General features: G+C 42.6%; 1 protein-coding gene across 1 annotated transcript; it reads left to right on the top strand.

Annotated features, from left to right (window-relative positions):
- The first annotated feature begins 2,345 nt into the window (after window positions 1-2,345).
- Window positions 2,346-17,291, top strand: PAX9 (paired box 9). The gene is made up of 6 exons (XM_088025168.1): window positions 2,346-2,546; window positions 3,086-3,179; window positions 3,281-3,907; window positions 6,880-7,022; window positions 16,194-16,416; window positions 17,200-17,291. The coding sequence occupies exons 1-6, from the start codon at window positions 2,346-2,348 to the stop codon at window positions 17,289-17,291; spliced, it is 1,380 nt and encodes a 459-aa protein (XP_087881294.1).
- The last annotated feature ends 1,778 nt before the right edge of the window (window positions 17,292-19,069 follow it).

Below are 19,069 nucleotides of genomic sequence, written 5' to 3'. Positions count from 1 at the left end.
CGCCCAAGCTCGGGCCTCAGTTTGCCGCGGGTTCTTAGTGTCCCCAAGCACCGACGATTCTTCGTGGGCTGTTGGGAATGCGCTGAGCTGAAAGCACGGAACACCCGCAACCCGGGGGCGTGATGACCGCCTGCCGGGCTCCAAGGAGCGGGGAGAAGGGGTGCGCCACAAAGATAATGGGCGGCCGCGGCCAAGTCCAACAGGTAGAAATGGAGAGATAGTAGCCGACCTGTTTGAGAGCACGGGTCATGTCAGGCAGCTGAAGGAGTTTAGAGGCAAACGAGAGGGATTTGTGTTTAGGTCCACCTAGCCGGAGCTCTAAACAATGGGCGAGTCTTTGGATCGCTCCAGGTTGGTGCTGTAGAACCACTAAAACCCTCATAGAGCGCATAGACCCACATCCGGGCACCGGGTCTTGCCAGCCAGAAGGTGGAACCTCCCTTTACCGACACTGCAGCCCAGCAAAGTCCGCGAGGAGCTCACTGGGTGCACGAGTCCGCGCCAGAGGTAGTTGCGAGTGTCTGTGGGGGGAGGGGTCAGGGAGCTTCTTGATCGAGAAGCCCAGCATGTTCAATCTTTCACAGAAGCCTCAGCCATAGGCACCTCTCTGATATCTCAGTCTCAATTAATTTGCACCCAATCCCCAGGAAAGAATTGCTGTATTAAAAATCTTGGATTCTCCAAGGACCTCTGCGTGGTAAAATACCAGGCGGTGCCAAACAATAAGTATTTGGGGTCAGACCAGGGTGAAATCGCTATCAAGTCAAACTGCGAGATTTTAAACAATTGGAACAAACAAGTAAAAAGACAAGTTCAAGTATTTCTAGCTGTGAGACTTCTAAAAGAATTAAGGGTGTTTGAATGAATCTTTATCTTTTCATTCTTCTTACCTATAAACTTGAAATTAGACTGCGGCCCCAACCACAGAAGCATGAGGATCTGGAGGTGGCTCTTCGTTTCAAAAAGCACAGATGATCATTCGTTTTTCTGGCTTCTTGTCACTTACTGGCCGGGAATCTGGGCCCAGTCAGCTTCCCTGTATGTAGTAGACCAGAGCCACACTCACATCCCTCAGGACTGTGGGAGGATCAACAGGAATCCTGTGTGCACAAGAAGTAGTAGTATCAATATCCTCGACCTGAAGCAGTCCACACACCCAAGTTCATTAAAGATGTTCCCCATCTTGTTTTTTAATCTTGATTAGTGTTCTCCATAACCCATACTCAAAATGTGATGAACTTTGGCTGCCAAAAAGAGTACTGTACACTTTAGACTTAGTGATCACTTTAGTGATCAAAAGTGAAAATTCAGAAGTAGGCTGACTCTCAGGGCCTCTGGTAGCTAAACAGAAGACAGGGGAATTACATAAATGTGCAGGCTCGGTGTTCAACTTTCTTGGGACCAAGTCTCTTTCATTAAACAAAACCCTTTTGCTGCGGTTCGCTGGTGAGGGGAAGCCGGGAAACCTTGGCATCAAGTACCAGCAGACCAGCAACCCGGCTGAGCGCAGTGGCGCGCTGGCCTCTCGGGAGAGTGCCTCACGCACAGGCAATCGTCGACGTTGGCTGTGAGCTAGCTTTAGCCGCGTGTGCTTCAGTTCTCCGCATATCGCGCGCGGCCACATCCTGGAGCCTGCGTGGCTAAGGTTTGGCTCCGCGCTCCTGGATGAACCCACCAGAAACTGCTTTGGGGGGGGGGGGGCTAGTCCCGGGAGCAGGAGAGGGGTCTCCACCTGGAGGTCACAGTGGCTTCCACCTCTGGCTTGGCCTCCCCTTAACCTCCTGGTCTCTCCGATCGGCCTACCGTCTCACACCTGAGCTCTCGCCACCTGGCATAGGCTGGAGTGAGGAGGTATCATCCCCCGGTAATAGCGTCCTTCTCCAGACAGCCCCTGCAAGACCGGCTATTCTAAGAAGCAGCCCCCTCCCCCACCTGACGGTGGCCCCCACCTCCCACCTAGAGTTTTAACTTAAATTCTGAGGCGTCTGTTTTCCCCTCCCCCCAAGTCTCCTCAACTCCTTCCCCCTTAGAGTCTCTCATATTCCTACCAAATGCTTTCATTTGCTTATTCAGCATTTTTATCAGCTTGATTTTGTTGTCTGTTTGCGCTGCCCCTAGGAAGGTGTCAAACACCCATTTTCTTTGTATTTAGTCACCCAGGTGCAGAGCAAGCTTGAAAGAGACAGCGGAAGGACTTTCCCGGACTGCACTGTCGCTCAGCGGCCCGCACCAATCACCACGCAGCTTGACCTCGGGCCCTCCTCTTTGAGGGCGTGTCACCAGTGAGTGATAGACGGAGCCGCCCGGCCCAGCTCAGGCCAGCCCACGTTGCTGCTTAGATTGAAATGCAGAACTCTAGCCTCTTTCATCGGGGCACAGACTTCCTTTTACTCCTTCCTTCTGCACTCTCGCCGCCTCCTCCCGGGAAGAAGCGGAGGCACCGGCTGCCCGGGGCAGCGACAAGCCGGGCCACTGAGGCTGTGCGAAAAGTTTCTTTTTGGGAGTTTGGAACTGGGGCCCCGTTGGTGTACAGCTCGGAGCAATGGGTGAGTGGCGGCGGGGGACGCTGTCAGAGCCGGGAAGGGAGGGAGGGAACCAGAGGGCGAGGGAGGGAGGGAGGGAGCGCGAGGGCGCGCACCACTGAGCGCTCACACTCTTCTTATTGACTTTGCTCGTGTTCCTACAAGTTGTTAGAAACACGCTAAGGGTCAGGGCACACAGCAGTTCAGTATGAACGCTGGCTACTGGGTTGCTGTTGATGCCATTTTCTGATATTAAAGGAAGAGAGCGGTGGCATCAGCAAGCTCCGTAGCCTCAGTGCGGACCAAGTTTTGTTTCACACAAACGCACGCACTCAGAACAGGAAAAAAAAATCCAAACCAACTGTAGTTTCTCCTAGACCTTGTCCAATTGCTCCAGGCCCCCGGCGGGGCGCTGGGGCTCAAGGGGTATCAGCCCAGAGACTTTAGCGCCGAGCAGCCGAGAAGGAGCTAGTTGCAAGCCTCAAGACCGATTTCTCCGCCTGCTTCGGAGGCTTTTGAACACTTGGAGCGGCCCCGCGTCTCACCACTTTATTTGCTTGTAGTGGCCGCAGACACCACTGGAATGGTTTGGGGCCATTGGGCAAGGCTCGGGGGCAGTAGGGTTTGGGAAAAGCCCAGGTCCCCAGTCCCGGGTGGGTGCGTCTGCCCTGCCTTCTGACGTGGGCGGAGGCCGAGTGGTAAACGGCTGTCCCAAACTGCCGGTGCGCGTCCCCGCGCGCCGTGTGTTCGTTTTGCAGAGCCAGCCTTTGGGGAGGTGAACCAGCTGGGAGGAGTATTCGTGAACGGGAGGCCGCTGCCCAACGCCATCCGGCTTCGTATCGTGGAACTGGCCCAACTGGGCATCAGACCGTGTGACATCAGCCGCCAGCTACGGGTCTCGCACGGCTGCGTCAGCAAGATTCTGGCGCGCTACAACGAGACTGGCTCGATCTTGCCAGGAGCCATTGGGGGCAGCAAGCCCCGAGTTACCACCCCCACCGTGGTGAAGCACATCCGGACCTACAAGCAAAGGGACCCTGGCATCTTTGCCTGGGAAATCCGGGACCGCCTGCTGGCGGACGGCGTGTGTGACAAGTACAACGTGCCCTCGGTGAGCTCCATCAGCCGCATCCTGCGCAACAAGATCGGCAACTTGGCTCAACAGGGCCATTACGACTCATACAAGCAGCACCAGCCGGCGCCACAGCCGGCGCTACCCTATAACCACATCTACTCGTACCCCAGCCCCATCACGGCGGCCGCAGCTAAGGTGCCCACGCCGCCCGGGGTGCCTGCCATCCCCGGCTCGGTGGCCATGCCCCGTACCTGGCCCTCCTCCCATTCCGTCACCGACATCCTGGGCATTCGCTCTATCACCGACCAAGGTAAGGGCTCAGGGGCTGGATGGTGTGGATGTGCAGAGCCTCCCTCTGCACCCTCGCTGGTGTCTCTGTATCTGAGGCCTCCGGGCCCGGGTCTATCCCACCACCTGAGGCTTTTTCCTTTGGAAACTAAGGAGTCCTCCCAGGGGGTGTTCTGATCTCATTAACTTGAAATTCATGCCCTCCGTTTCCTTGCCACACACAGTCTCCTGCCTCATCTCAAACTACCAGACCCATAACATCCCCCCATCCCCAACACATGGTTCGCATTTTCCACCCTCCCCCGCCTCTCGCGCCGCTGCAGCCTTAGACCGGCTAGCTCACTTGGAGAGCGCGGCCCGGGTCGGACTTGGGGCGCAGCCCGGGAGGCCTGAGCGGGCGTGGGGCTGCTGGCTGCAGACACCGCTGCGGGCAGCTTGTTTGGGGATCAGATGCAGCCGCGAGGAGTCGGGCACCCTGTGGAAATTGCAGTATTCTTGGATTCTGGCAATCAGGCCAAATTTGCTCAGGCAGGAAGTTCAAATGTCACCTAATTGGTTTCATTCTTATGCTTCACTTCATTTTCCTCGGAAACGGAGGTCCCCAAGTTACTACTAGTAACTTGCATGTTACTGCATTGCTCTTTCTGGGACTAATTTTCTGCTTTATTTCTCTCTCTCTCTCTCTCCCCCCCTCTCTCTTTTTCCTATCACCCCCACCTCCGGCCTTTACCTTAACAGACTTCACTATATGTATCTTAGGAAGTGGCACCAACCGCTGCTGTGAGGGGAACAAAATGCAGGGTGATTTCATCATGTCCTCTCTTCTTTCCTGGTTTCCCCAACCCTGCGGCTTCCCTTGAGGGTCCCCCGGTCCCTGGGGATGCGAGTGCACATCTAGTACCTGCATTTTCGGCGGTGCCACCTCCACTGTTCCTTTCCTTTCTCACCCTTGACCTTGCCAGGTAGCGAGTGTCTTTTCTGCTTGGTAAGAATGATTCTCCGGGCCCTCCTGCACAGTTGGGCTTCCGCAGACCAGACTTTGTTTTCCTTTACTTCATAATTAAACAAAACAACAACAACAGCAAAGAAACTGGCATTAACTTCTTTCTTGGTAGGGGGAAAAAGTAAAAATATCCTAGACATAGAATTTAAAGAATACAGAGATAAGAGCCCACCGTTTTAATTTCTTAGCCAAAAGTTTAAAAAGTGCAGGGGAAAAATTAAGTAGGGAAGGGGGGGAATAGTTCCTTTAATTATTTCCTGCCTTTTTCTGTTGCCACCACATTGGCACAATTATCTTTTTAAGTAATTAAAGCAGAGCCCTGATTTCTCATCTTCTTGTTTGCTGCCTGTGAATTTACAAGATTCTTTGAGGAGCTCAGTTTTGTCTTATTCGGAGCTGGTTGGAGCTTTAGTTGGAGAGAGTTTGCCCTTGATTTATAGGACAAACTGACCTCACTGACATTTAAAGGAAGCCCCTGTTCATGGGAAAGTGTGAGATCAGCAGAAATGGGGGCTCACAGGGGGATCTCAATTTCTTAAGATAACTTCAGGCTTGTGCCCACCGATTGCCTTTTGTCTGGGAAGGCAAAGAGAGACTGGCAGTTCTTTGCCAAAACACAGTTTCCTGGTGCAAATTGGAACACAATCTGATTCTTTGGGGGGGGGAATAGGGAAAAAAGACTGACAGAGTTGATCTTCCCTGGGGACTCTACAATCAGACCAAGTATCAGTTGGAAAAGTAATGGATTATATGCAGAGGAGCAACTTTTCATTCTAGATGTTGTTGATTCTGGATGCCAGCTTTAAACAATCAGTTTTCTGACAAATCTGTGACTATAAAATGATTATTTCTATAAGTGATCATTTCTACAAACGATCATTTCTACAAATCAAAGCACTGTGTCAGATGGAAGTATTTAAAATCAGGTTGTAGTGGCTTTGTCAAAACTTCAGTCCTCCACCTATAGGTTCCAAAGACAAAAACACATTGCTCATAGTCTTCAAATATCTTTTCTTTAAAACTGCACTCAGTCATTTAGAGATGGCAGTGATTCAGTAGGCACACTTCTAGGTATTGTGGTAATCAGTTTATAGCATATAATTTTCTTTGTATCTCTATTAAGAACATAAAGGATAGACAGCATTACTCCCTTTTTAAAAACACTTAATTCTGCCTTCATTTCCTTAACTTTTTATTTCATTAAAACAAAACAAAACAAAACAACCCTCTCTCTATAACCTTACCACTGACGCTGGTGGCATTTACAGTGGTAATTGTAGTATTTATTTTGTAAGTTATATGCACATAACCTCACATACTTAATGTGTAGACATAGAGCATCAGAGGTGGTCACATATAAATTATGCACACACAAGACAAACTACGCATGTATGTTTTGCATGTGCATTGTGGGCATCTTGTAGTTACTTGTTTGCAAAAGACTTTGCAGGTCTTTTGTCTCATCTACTGACATAAGTACTAGATCCCCACAGCACGGTGAGCACTTTCCTGGACGTCTCTGAGCACCGGCCCCAGGCCAAGGACGGTTAGGCCAAGGACGCTCCTCTCTCCCTTTTCTGTCTGCGTTTTCGTCAATCCCAAGTCGACCCTGGGTTAGGACTGGGACGAACAGCGCATCCAGCTTCACGTGTTTCATTCCTCGATTTAGGAAAACTCTCAGGTTCCTTCCGTGCGATTTCCCGGGGGAATGAGGAGGGGAGGAGGAAATCAAAGGCTGTTGAAAAAGGGGGAAAAAAAAAATCTTCCCGCAGGCGTGGGTGAAAGAGCTGGGAGAGGCCTACTCTGAGGAGAGTACACTTCGTCGGGCCCTGGGCCTGGAGGCCGGCGAGGCCGCGCCTGGGCCCGGCGCCCCCGGGAGGTCGAGGGCAGGGGTCGGAGCCCCGGAGCTCGCGGGTCGCGGCTTCGGGCCGCGTCTCAGGAGGGGGCGCGCGGGTTGGATCTCCAGCTTGACGCCTTCTCCTCCTCCCCAGGCGTGAGCGACAGCTCCCCCTACCACAGCCCCAAGGTGGAGGAGTGGAGCAGCCTGGGCCGGAACAACTTCCCGGCCGCCGGCCCGCACGCGGTGAACGGGCTGGAGAAGGGAGCCCTGGAGCAGGAAGCCAAGTACGGCCAGGTGAGGAGGCGAGGGCCCCGCCGGGTGGGCCGCGTGGCGGCGGGGGTCTGGGCGACGGGGGACCCAGTTCCTTTCGGAGCCTCGACCTAGGGGAAGCCCAGGCCGACCACCCGTCGCTGCCGGGAGTCCTTTCCCGGTCGGGGAAAGGCGGGACCGAGGCCCGGACCGTCCGGGGCGGAGTTGAGGCCTCGACCCCCCGCCAGGAGCCCGGGGGGGCCTAGGGCGGTGGAAGCGCCTCCAGGCCTGCGTGGCCGCTGCAGGGCCCGGGAGGCCGCGCCCGAAGCCCACGGCGCTGCTCGCGCAGGGGCTGGTGACCCACGCGAGGCGCGTCCGCAGGCGCAGGCGACCCCGCTGGGTTCTCACGGCGGCGCCCGCGCAAGCGGCCTCCACGGCCGCCGAGCGCACGCCCGAGGTCGCGGCCTGCGGGTCTGTGGGCTGAGGGGTCCGCACGCTCGGACGTTTCTCGGGCCGTGGCTCCCCGAAAGCAAACAAACGAGGCTCGCCTTGCGATAGTGGAGAGGGCAACCAGATAAACTTAATAAAGTTACCATTTCCCGATTAAAGGTCACGGTGTAATCTCCCAAGGGGTTTGTGAGAAAAACCTCAAATTATACGGATTGGCTGTGGACCGTTTAATTTTTCCTTCCCTCTGTTCCTGCCCCGATTCTGCAAAAGAAAAATTAAAACACTCGTGGGTTTTTTTTGTTTTTTGTTTTTTGTTTTTTTTCACCCCGGAGAAAAACTAAGCAACCACCACCACAAAAGCCCTAGAGTTTTGAGTCTAAATTCATCACAAGGATGGAGTCCGGAGCTCAAAGCTTTGAAAAGCAAACAAACAAACAAACAAACGCGGATCTTAAGGCAGCCTAAGGTTTCTTGGAGCAGATCTGGGTAGATTTGCAAATTTCTTAATACCAAATTCTAATTCCAAAGCCTCAAAATACCTAATTTTCGTTTTATTATTGTGAAGTCATAGAACTCTTAGTGTTTTCTTATCTGTCAAAATCAGCGTTTTACTTGTTACTTTTATTCACTTGGGAAAAAGTCCTAATCCGTTTTCTCAAACAAACCCCATTTCCATTTCCTTTTCTCTCCCTTATTTTGCTAAAACAGTCAGACACATATTAGTATCTCTCCCATGACAAATATCCCAGAAAATAGCAGCGAAGAGAGTCCCTTTCCCGAGTATGTTTCTACTGTAAAGAATGCCAAGGAGAATTTATATGAAAACTTGCCGTTTTCTTTTATAAAAAGCCTTTCATTCATAGACAAGAGGCAGTGTAGCATTGGTTAGGAACTCCGATCTTCTGGTACCGTTGTCACTAAAGCAAGTTATTAAACCTTTTAGCACCTCCATTTCTTCATCTTTAAAAGGAGGAAATGATAGTCCCAACCTCAGGAGATGTTGTGAGGATTCAGTGAGATAATGCAGCCATGTGGCACATAGTAAGCTTCCATTTAATAGTACCTGTGGTTATAGATGGCGGTTAGAGATTGACTTTTAAAAACAAGCAGTTTTTTTTCTTTTGGTGAGAATATACTTTGTTCAGAGAGCTCATAGTCAAAAAGTGCCAAGGCATTTTGTTACAAACATTAGAAGGAGTGTTTTTAAAGCACCTAGCATAGTAGCAAGCATTTAATAGGTGCTCAGTAGTTTTTATTGGGTCATCATTTGTTATAATAACATCAGGAAGTAAAGAGTTCAAAAATAGTTTTTAATTCTCACATATAGTTGATAAACCCAGTTTATATATAAAGCAGTGTCATAATTCAAAAATCCTTGGTTATTTCATCTTTTTTCTCCCTCGAATTATAGATCTAGTGTTTATACTCATTTAGAAATGGTTAATTTATACACACATATCAAAACCACACTGACCAGTTTAAAATAAAAATAGAAGACTGATTCAAATAATCTACTCTGTATATTCTGAACATTAAAATTGATTACATTTAAACACTAAATATTATATCACTAAATTATGAGATTTATAAAAGCAAGCAAATGAAAGACATAAGTGGCCAAATAAGTATTATTCTAAATACATAAGAGAACAAGTTAATTTTTCTTCCAGAAGAAAAAGATATTTATATCTTAAATTTGGAAACTTCTTTTTTAAAAATTTTATTTATTTATTTGAGAGAGAGAAAGAGCACAAGCAGGGGGAGGGGCAGAGGGAGAAGCAGACTCCCCGCTGGGCAGGGAGCCTGACGTGGGGCTCGATCCCAGGACCCTGAGATCAGGACCTGAGCTGAAGACAGACCGACTGAGCCACCTAGGCGCCCCAAATTTGGAAACTTCTTAATTGCAGTATGCTAATCTTCTGCATTGCCATGTAGTAATATAATTCAGATGATGTAAAATTTCAAAACTTGAAAAGTTTCTAAGCACAATTAAATCAGTGGTTACTCTATTATAATTATCAAAATTGTGCTTAATGATTAAGGTGTGCTAAGTAGGCACAGAAATTTAGGCTGTGTCATTTTGTAAGCGGTTTTGGAATTTAGACATTGATTTCCTTGAGTGTAAAATTCTATACTAATACTTGCTCATAAACAAAGAAGCAACGGTAAGGTGTGTTGTATATACACACGTGCATTTCTCTTACCAATATTCAAAGGGCAGCTTTATTTTTAAAAGTTATTTTTCAAAATGTTATCAGCATAAGTACACTTTTACAACAAAAATGTAAACTTAAGTAACATTTCTCCTCTATTTGTATTATGAACAAAATTTGAAAGTTTTTGACAAATTCTCAAAAATTATGCAGATAATACTCTCAGGGCACTTATAACTTTTATTAATAGTGCAATACTATCTGATCCCAGTTTCAATTTAGTATATAGAGGAGGAAATTGAGAATTCAGAATCCTAGGAATTAGAGCATAATCTTTTCCCAGAAGACACCTGTAAATTACCAAACGGACTGAATTGACAACTGATTGTAGGTACTAGTGATTACCATAATCTAGAGTTTCTATTTTCAGTTTAAACTGCAAAAAAAAAAAAAAAAAGAAAGATGCCTGATCGCTAGTAATTAGAACCTTATGCACATTCAGCTGTATACACACCTATCTTTTGTTTTTTAAAATACTAATATAGAATATTCAAACTTGTCTTACTGATTAATATTACTTTGAAGTCAGTATTTTATATTACCATTCAGAAGTTCTTATTGTCTACCCTTGAGGATAGAAGAAGAAGAAGATTTATTTGTTTTGGCTTTTTTTCACCTGCATTTAATATTGGGCCAGAAATGCTTAATCTCATCTAATTCTGAATGGCAACCATGTTCTCTGGTTCTTAATGCTGGTTCTCTTCTGTTGAAAACAAAATCTCTACTGAATGCAATTGCAAGGCAAAGAAAAGGGGGGGATTGGAATATATCTCCCCTTTTACATGGTACTTAGTGAATTAATGCTTCATTTTATTTAAAGAGTCTATAAATAGTTGTATAGTTCTTGAAACATTTTCTACAATTGGGCATATTTTCTCAGCAAAACTATATTGCATATCTGGTACTCTAACTGAAATAATCTGAACGTTAGATTTACAAGCTTTGAGTATCTCCAATTTTGGGTAGTGTATGTTAACTCAGACAGCAAGTTTAATATAACATTAGCTACAGATTGAAATGTCAGAGATGGGGAATAGTCTATACAAACTTGAACTTAAGAAAAAGTTTATTTTTAGAGTTAAACAAGTTGTGAAAATGGTTGGATTTGGAGTCAAATTAATCTGGAATTCTTACGGAACATTCATTTGTGTATTGTATTTGAAATAAAGATAGTATTTCAGAATCATGAATATAATTTTCTAGTGCATTATTTTAAACACTGCTTGTCCTTGCAGACATACTGTTTTCATGAAAATATAAATGAAGTTGCACTGGATTTTTCATCATATGAAATAAAGTTAATTTTGTCTTAAATAATTTATAATTTTGTAGAGAATCCAACTGTAGGCAAATGCCACTAGAGAGACTTGAAATTCATGATGTTATCTCTTATGAAAAACATTCCTTGACCTGGGTTGCTTTTAACTATTTGTGTCTTAAAACAAGATTAATGATTATGTAGTAGTAAAATGTGTCATATAAAATACAAAAAAAAGTAATTTGAAATTTTTTCAAGGCTACCTTAATTTCAATATTTTGGAAACACAAAACTTAGGAAAAAAATTTAAATAGCAGCTTTCCATTACCTAAAGACATTTAGATCTGCAGTGTGATAACTCAGCATAAATAAGAACTTTTTGGATGAATGTTGAAACCATACTTTACAACCGTCATTTCACTTTGTGATATTTGTTTCACTAGGTCATTGCATAATGAACTAGGAAGGGTAGAACAACAGTCAAACAAAAAAGATTACACCGAAAAAAGGGAGAAAATCTTGTTTATTCTCCGATCTGAAACTTTCTTGCTAATGATATGGAGGCTAAATTCTAGGTGAAGCACATCTCTATTTGTGGCTAGATCTACTTTATGATAAAGCCAAAGTAAACTCACTTTATCATAAGGGGAGGACCAGGTAGAACTGATGAGTGGATGAAAGATTGTGGGTATAGCACTTGGCAGTGCTATCTGCATTTTCTTCAAGAGAGAAAATGTTGAGTAGACAATGCCCTGAATGTGAAAACTACTGGTCTATAACTTGTAATTGCCAGACAGTTGTCATACCAGTTTTTTTTTTTTTTTTTCTTGTGGCCAGAAGTGTTTGGATATTAATGCATTTCCATTTTCGGGGGTGGTGGTGAATAAATGGAACAAGCATAGATCAAATAGTGAAGGGCTACATTAGAACTTTTTATTTACTTTTTTCAACGGCTTTACTCATGTTGCTTACTTAAAGTGTAACACCAATTCTGTGATAAAGAGTTTTCCTGTTGTTGTTCTGTTTTTTTTAAAGCAAGAGTATCGCATCTTCTGCTTTCAAAAGGCTGCACTAACTTAGGTATACAAATGATTATGAAACAGCTATGACGTGTCCCGTTTTATGAGGATGTTGAAATGATTAAGGCAAGCTCCTGTCCTCAAACTGTTTGTAGTCTAGCTCTCTGCCAATACAGCTTCTCAACGTACTAATTTAAAAACATATTTTTAAAAAGTGACAAATCTATATTTCTAACATTTTAGAACAAGTAAAATGAAAAACTCATGCTTTCATTCAAACCTTAACTGGACATTGTATTTTATATGTTTTTTTCTAGACTATTTTCTTTAATGACAGTGAGATAAAATCTTTTTCTAAAAACATTCAACAAAGCAAGTAACTTACTCTTTTTAGGGTATGCAATTTGGTATATTTTACTTTGAATTCGTAAATCTCATTCTCAAAATTATGTAGAAGAGAGTTTGCTTCAGGGAGGATCCTTGTATAGTTCTCTGGGGGGAGAGGATTCTCATGGCTTTTATGGAAGATCCACATAAAAAAAGGGGTGGATGGATTGAGGTCTTATTTATGGAATCTTTAGGTAAAGTCATTTTCAAAAATGAGATTTCCATTATATGCCCATTGCTGGGGTTTCATTTGGAAAATTTGTTTACTCTTTTCTGGGGATTCCATATGTTGGTTGATTTATAAATTATATTTACAATCCAATTAAATAGAGTAATTTAGCATGTTTGCTCCCACTATATTTATGGTGTACATTTGGTAGTCTCTACTCAGCCTAACTAGCTTTTCAGATTAATTACATGCCCTTCACTGAAAACATTAAACAGATTTGGGAAGTTTAAGTTATGTACTCTTTTACTGGAAAGAATAAACAAACATCAATGCTACCTGTAGTTGTTTTCCTTTGTGGTGGAAAATTTTACTCATTCAGTGATTGCTTCATAAATAACAATTACTTTATCCAGTAGAGATTTATATCTTTTAGCGATGTCATGTTTCAAAATTAATAGAAAATTGATAGGTTTATTGAGTCATTAGAATGAATGAATAGTGAAGGTGGCAGGTACATTTTAAAGCATGTTTGTCATCTCATCTTTCTTATGCTGCTTTTTCTAAATTTCTAAATCTGACCTTTAAAAGTAAAAAGGAAAATTAAGACAAAACTTTTTAACCCCAAATCTGGGTCATAATTTAACCTGAGGGAAAGAAAGCTAAGAGTTATTTTTATACTGTTTGAAGATTTCTGTGGGTTTTTTTTTTTTTTTTCTTTTAAGCAAAGGCTTTTGCCTCCTCGGCAAGATGAGGAGATCGGACCTCCTTAAGCTTCCCCTCTTACTCATCCTTTCTGCAAGACAGAGGGACTGCATCACTAAAATGACTCTAAATATGTTGTGGATTTTAGAGAACTTTGAAACACTTAATACTAATAGTAATACTAACATAAAAGCAAATTTGGTGCCTTAAGTTTGAGCATTTGGACAAATATGGAAAAATTAGTAGTGTTTATTTTATGCTCGACAAACAAATGTAGTCACAGAATAAGTGAGGCACCTGAAGGTAACACAGGCCTAAATCCAGTGTTCTTCCTCCCGCTGAATCCCAGGAGCATTATGTAAGATGAGAGTCCAATCCAGCCCAATTTCTCGGGGGGGATGTTTCAGGGCAAAAAGAAGTGGGTCCACCAGGTAAGGGGATTGTAGACATTGCAACAGAACAGCCAGATAAAGGGGGCACATCAAGGAGCAGTTGTTCCAAGGGCAAGGGTGGAAGGGGAGGAGGGGAAGATGACGAAGCAAGTGTTTCAGAGGAAACTGTAATTGCGGATGATGGAAAAAATGTGAAGAAGAAAGAATGGGTAGGAAAAATTCAGCTGTCATGAAAATTAGAATTTGTCAACACATTTTTTTGGCTAACTAGAGCATTGTTTCTGTCATGTATAATATTACATAGTTTAACCTGATGTACTTATAAAGTGTTGAGCAAAGGTTTTCACTATTTCAAAAATAATTTTAACCTTAACATTCTTATTTTACGATTCTTGGTGACACTGGTGTCAACAGTATAAAATATTAATTAATCTAGAATGGAAGAGGCCAATACAGATGCAAATACGTTTCTATAAGTGGACTGGAATAATTCCTTTTTAAACTCATTTCTTATGGGTTATTGGGAAAATCGTCCACAAACATGATTGGAACTATAATCTCTATGCAATGCTAGATTTCTTCTGCACTTTGATAGCTATCTTACTCATCTTCTGAGAGCCTTAGAGTGTGTCTCCTTTGAGCCATTCTCTGATGAGCCATCCTCAGAAAGGGAGAAAAGATTTTTTTTTTTAGAAATTAGAATGAGGATCTAACAATGAGAATAGGGTTCTAGAAGGAGAATCTTTTACAAGATGTTATCTCAAAAGAAGCTCTAGTTTGATATTAAATTGTGTCTGTCTTTTAATTGCCCTGGAAAAAGCAGGAAAAGATCTGCTACAGAAGATCCCGTGTCAGACAGGGGTGGTAACTTCTTTTAACACATGACCATTGACTTGCCAATTGGCCCAGGATAAATGGCTAAATTCCTTAATCTACATTCTTGCGTATAAGAAGAGACTAAGATTTCATTTGTATTTTAAAGTGATGTGCACTGATTTCTTTGTTAAAAAATAGAGCACCATCCTATACATTTTAATTTCAATTGAACATTGCATTGTAATCATTACATATTATCTTATCATTATTATAAACCCAGTAGTTTATAATGAGTTACAGTTCATCCGTCTTCATTATTCCATAAAATATGTTGGATATTTCTTGGTGCCTGGGACATAGGACATACTCAAAAAGCCTTAGTGTCCTTTCCCTTTCCTCTGACAACCAGAACAGGGGGTGTGTTCTTACAGACCGAGTACATAAGGATAATCCCTCTACTTTTATTCTTATTTCGTCAGAAATCCATGAGCAGTGTTAAGTCATACCCATGTGTTTATTCTACTCTGTGTATTACCCTAAACTGACAAAATCATTTTTGAGAGCCCATCATTGCATTCTCATAGATGTGGAAGTGAAAATAATAACCAAATGAATTAAATTGGAAAATAATTTGTGTTGCAATCGAATTGGAAAAGTATCTAATTAACATATGTCTGCTCTTCTTACCTCTAAGGATTGATCGGTTTTACTACTAGTAATTCTAATATTTACATTACACTCTCACTAGGAAATATGTTGATATGTTAATTCACATCACTATCAGGGAAAAGATTTACTCTTTATTTCTAAATGATGTAGAAATTGAGGGGAAAAAATAAGTTACTTGGGGGAGGATGCCAAGTGTTCATGCTAGAATCAGGATTAGAAATCAGGGTGTTTTTGTTGTTGTCGATAGTAACAATACCGACAATAATTTATTGGATGCCAAGAGAGTGCTGGTTTCTGGGCAAAATCGCTTGCCAGGGCTGCTGCATTTTGTCTGCAAACTAAGATTTTACATTTCAATTCATTTCAAGAGATTTATTCATGTAGCTTTTAAAAATTCCTATCACAGGACCCCAAAACTTTGCAAACTAATTTTCCAATTTTAAAACCACACATATGCAGTTCTTTTGTATTCCAATAGACGGTTTCTTTTTTGATAGAACAGCTCTGGAAAAAAATACCCCCAATCTTCATGTAAAAACTCTTACAAGACAACTGCCTGATTTTGCATGTCCTTTGTCCAACAGGCATTTTCAACCTGACATTTTAAAATACAGCCCATGTTTTATTTAACAAAGGTCGTGTTCATTTTGAGTTTCTAAAGTGACAGCTTACACTCTGTGCCCTTCTTTACTGGAAATGAAAGCTACACCAACCAGGCCCTTCACCAATGCTTCAACAAAAGAGCCAAACAAAACCAAAGTACAGGGAAGGTTGACAAAGGCATTCGGATAGCTGAACAGCTTCTGAGAGTATTTAATCACCATTAATTCTTTCCTCACCCTCTATTTCCTTCCTATAATTCCAAATAGCAAAGCAAATACTGTGAATTTTCTGGTTGTAGCCTCCTCAAAACGTCTGTGGAAGGAATATAATGTCTTGCCTTTTGACATTATGTTTAAGTAGCAAGACTGGGGATGCATGTAGAATGTAAGGATCAAATTGAAAAAAAAATCAGAAAGTAGAGTCAGAATATTGCTGCTACTACTACTCAGAACTTACATTCTGCCACTTTCTGAAAACTGGTGAAATGTCAACTCCTACAATGTGATTACCTTCACCTCTTCTCTTTTCCTACTCTTAGGCACCAAATGGTCTACCCGCTGTCAGCAGTTTTGTGTCTGCGTCCACCATGGCTCCTTACCCCAGCCCGGCCCAGGTGTCGCCTTACATGACCTACAGCGCCGCTCCTTCCGGTTATGTGGCTGGACACGGGTGGCAACATGCCAGTGGCACCCCACTCTCCCCCCACAACTGTGACATTCCCGCATCGCTGGCGTTCAAGGGAATGCAGGCAGCCAGAGAAGGTAGTCACTCTGTCACGGCTTCTGCACTCTGATGGGAAATTCTGTCCGCGCGGCAGCTTCACCCCGTCTCCCCTCAGCACACCCTCCCCCTCTTCTCTGGTCTCGGATCCCACCCCTCCTGCCCTCCCGCCCCCAAAGCTGGCTTTACGGACTCACATCCTTTGTGCTGATGACACTTAAATATTTCTTGCCATAACTTCTCTCTTACAGAAAACCTGACATGACTTTAGGATTTGAAAACAAAAGCAATCTTAAGGATTGAATGAGACATTTGTGTTGCCCACACACTGTTTTAACGTAGCAAAGAAACCTACACCCCTCAAAGGGCTAAGGAACTTTTAAAACTAGTCTTTGGTAAAACCACATGTGTATATTTATTCTAAATCAACCTGAACTTTTGAAACGTGCAATTGTTGAGATTTTGCAAAATCAATAAAGGAAAATACATATAGAAAAAAAGTTATGCTACACCCTCTAATCAAATAAGGTGACCAAATAAGCTTTAATTCATCATTAGGAAACTAATCAATAATTGACTTGTTTGAGTGATGCTTTGTTTATTCTTAAGAGATGACCTATTTTGTTGGAAAATATAATGTGTAACACAAGCAATATCTGAATTTAGCTCCTCCTGGTGTTTTGACTTGGTTCCAAATACAATAATGTTTATATTTTCTATTAGTTTGTAAATACGGACTCTGGATGGTGCATTTGTGTTTTCATTCCATGGGACATACCCCCTCCCTCCCACCCCCATCTATTTTTTTCTTTCTTTTTGCAAAGGTGACTTTCTGGCAACGTCTTTGTCTCTGTTTGGTGGTGGGCTGCTCGGGCTCCTGGACCTGGACTTGCCCCAAATTTTGTGTGTGCAGTGAAGGCTTCAACATCTTATGAAGGACATTTTCTTTCTACAGCAGAGGACTCAAAAACAGATTAAACAAGCCAGTCTCCCATTTTGTATCCTAATCAAACAACACACATGCCAAGCATATAAAGACATGAGGGTGGAAAATATCTGAATAAGAAGGCTTTAAAGGAAGTCACTTAGAAACTTAAGTTTAATGTGAAATGCTTTGCAAAGACACTTAAAATGAACTTTATGTTAAGAAAACCACTGTGAAACTAAATTGTACTGTTATTGTTGGCTTACCTGTGTCTTCAGCAATCTCAGCCCAAAATTATGTTGTAATTTAAAGAAAATGGAAAATTCTGCTCTAATGAATGTAAAAACGGCTTGCTGTGAAGTTTACATTGTTGTACAGAAGCATGTTTCACATGTAGGTAAACTGGTGGTGGTATTAGAAATACAAATGCTATTTAATTTTTTTAAAATTCCCTTTATTCATTTCTGGAGTTACAGGACATAGTTTAGCTGATGAGTCTTTCTAGACCAATGGGATTTTCACTTTAGTGTTAATAGCAGAGCTGTGGGGTGTACACGTGTGTGTGTGTGTGTGTGTGTGTGTGTGTGTGTGTGTGTGTGTGTGTGAGCATGTGCTATGTGTTGTATTTAAAACAACTGCTTTTCTTGGGCAAAATTCTACAGTTTTTCTCTTCTGTTTAGAAAGTTCTTCCTGCTTGGCAATATGTAGGCTTGAAACTACATTTTAAAAACTGGGTACAATTCATCTATTGGAAAATTAATATATTGTGGGTTTTTTTTTGGTATTAATTCTGTGCAATAACTAAAAGGGCACATCACTAGATGTGGATTTTAAAGATGCATTCGTGAGGTGATCCTGCTTTCTTCCTGTCTGTGCTGTGCACAGTCTACACGGCAATCCGGTTCCGTCACATTGGTTTCATGGCTTCACTTAAAACTCAGATGGCTAGACGAGCGAGGCTTTCAGATCACTAGCGTATAAACAGTAAGCAGATTTCTGACACATAAGTTATATTCGAGGAATTGCTTGTTTCAAGCAACAGATATCTTATAGAGAGAGCTTTGAACTGCATTTATTTCTAAAGCAACCAAAATTCATTGCTACAAACAGAGGATTATAACTTCAGGAGAAGAATAAGCAGAAGGAGCAGATGAACTCTCAGGGCCATAGTCTTCCTTTGATCTTATAAAACTCCTATTGACATCTGGAGTTCCCAGTCTGGTGAGAAAATAGACTATAAACTGAATGGAACAGAGATACCAGTCCAATATTTTGGTGGAGACTTTAAAACCATAACCGTACAGGGACTCTTCCTGCTGTCCAGAAAGGCTGACATAGGTATAGAATTATCCCTTATCAGATAGTTTTTAGATGGCTACTAAGAGTCTTTAAAAAAAAAAATACCAATCATTTGTATGGAAACACAATGAAATATTTTCTTTATCTAAATTAAGAAATCTCTTGTTAATGCTATTTATAATTTTTTTCTGGTTCTTGTATTTTAAAAAATCTAATGTTAATGATATCAAGATTTTTTTCTTCTCTTTTTCCCCCAGGTCTTTTCTTAGCAACAGTGAATTCACATGGAGTAACTTAAGAAAGACAACAGAAAGCTAAAATATAATTTGCTATTCAAAGGAAAATATGATTTAAAGCTACTTTTAAAAATAAGAGAAGGAAAATGGGATGGGGTACGGGATTGGGATTGTTTGATTTTTAAACATTATTATTATTGGCTAATGTTGACATATTTCCTTTGTTTCTTAGGG

This window comes from Eumetopias jubatus, unplaced genomic scaffold (assembly GCF_037043125.1).
Source record: "Eumetopias jubatus isolate StellerSeaLion01/CBP00866 unplaced genomic scaffold, mEumJub1_p1.0 scaffold_7, whole genome shotgun sequence".
In the NCBI taxonomy this organism is placed as follows: Eukaryota; Metazoa; Chordata; class Mammalia; order Carnivora; family Otariidae; genus Eumetopias; species Eumetopias jubatus.
Note: the sequence above shows the minus strand (reverse complement) of the source record. Positions and strands in the feature narration are given on the sequence as shown.

Excerpts from the sequence above, each read along its gene's own strand:
- PAX9 (XM_088025168.1), top strand. The coding sequence starts at position 2,346 with ATGCAGAACTCTAGCCTCTTTCATCGGGGCACAGACTTCCTTTTACTC. Across the intron at positions 3,180-3,280 it reads AGGTCCCCAGTCCCGGGTGG|AGCCAGCCTTTGGGGAGGTG; the intron begins GTGCGTCTGCCC and ends TTCGTTTTGCAG. Across the intron at positions 16,417-17,199 it reads AATGCAGGCAGCCAGAGAAG|GTGACTTTCTGGCAACGTCT; the intron begins GTAGTCACTCTG and ends CTTTTTGCAAAG.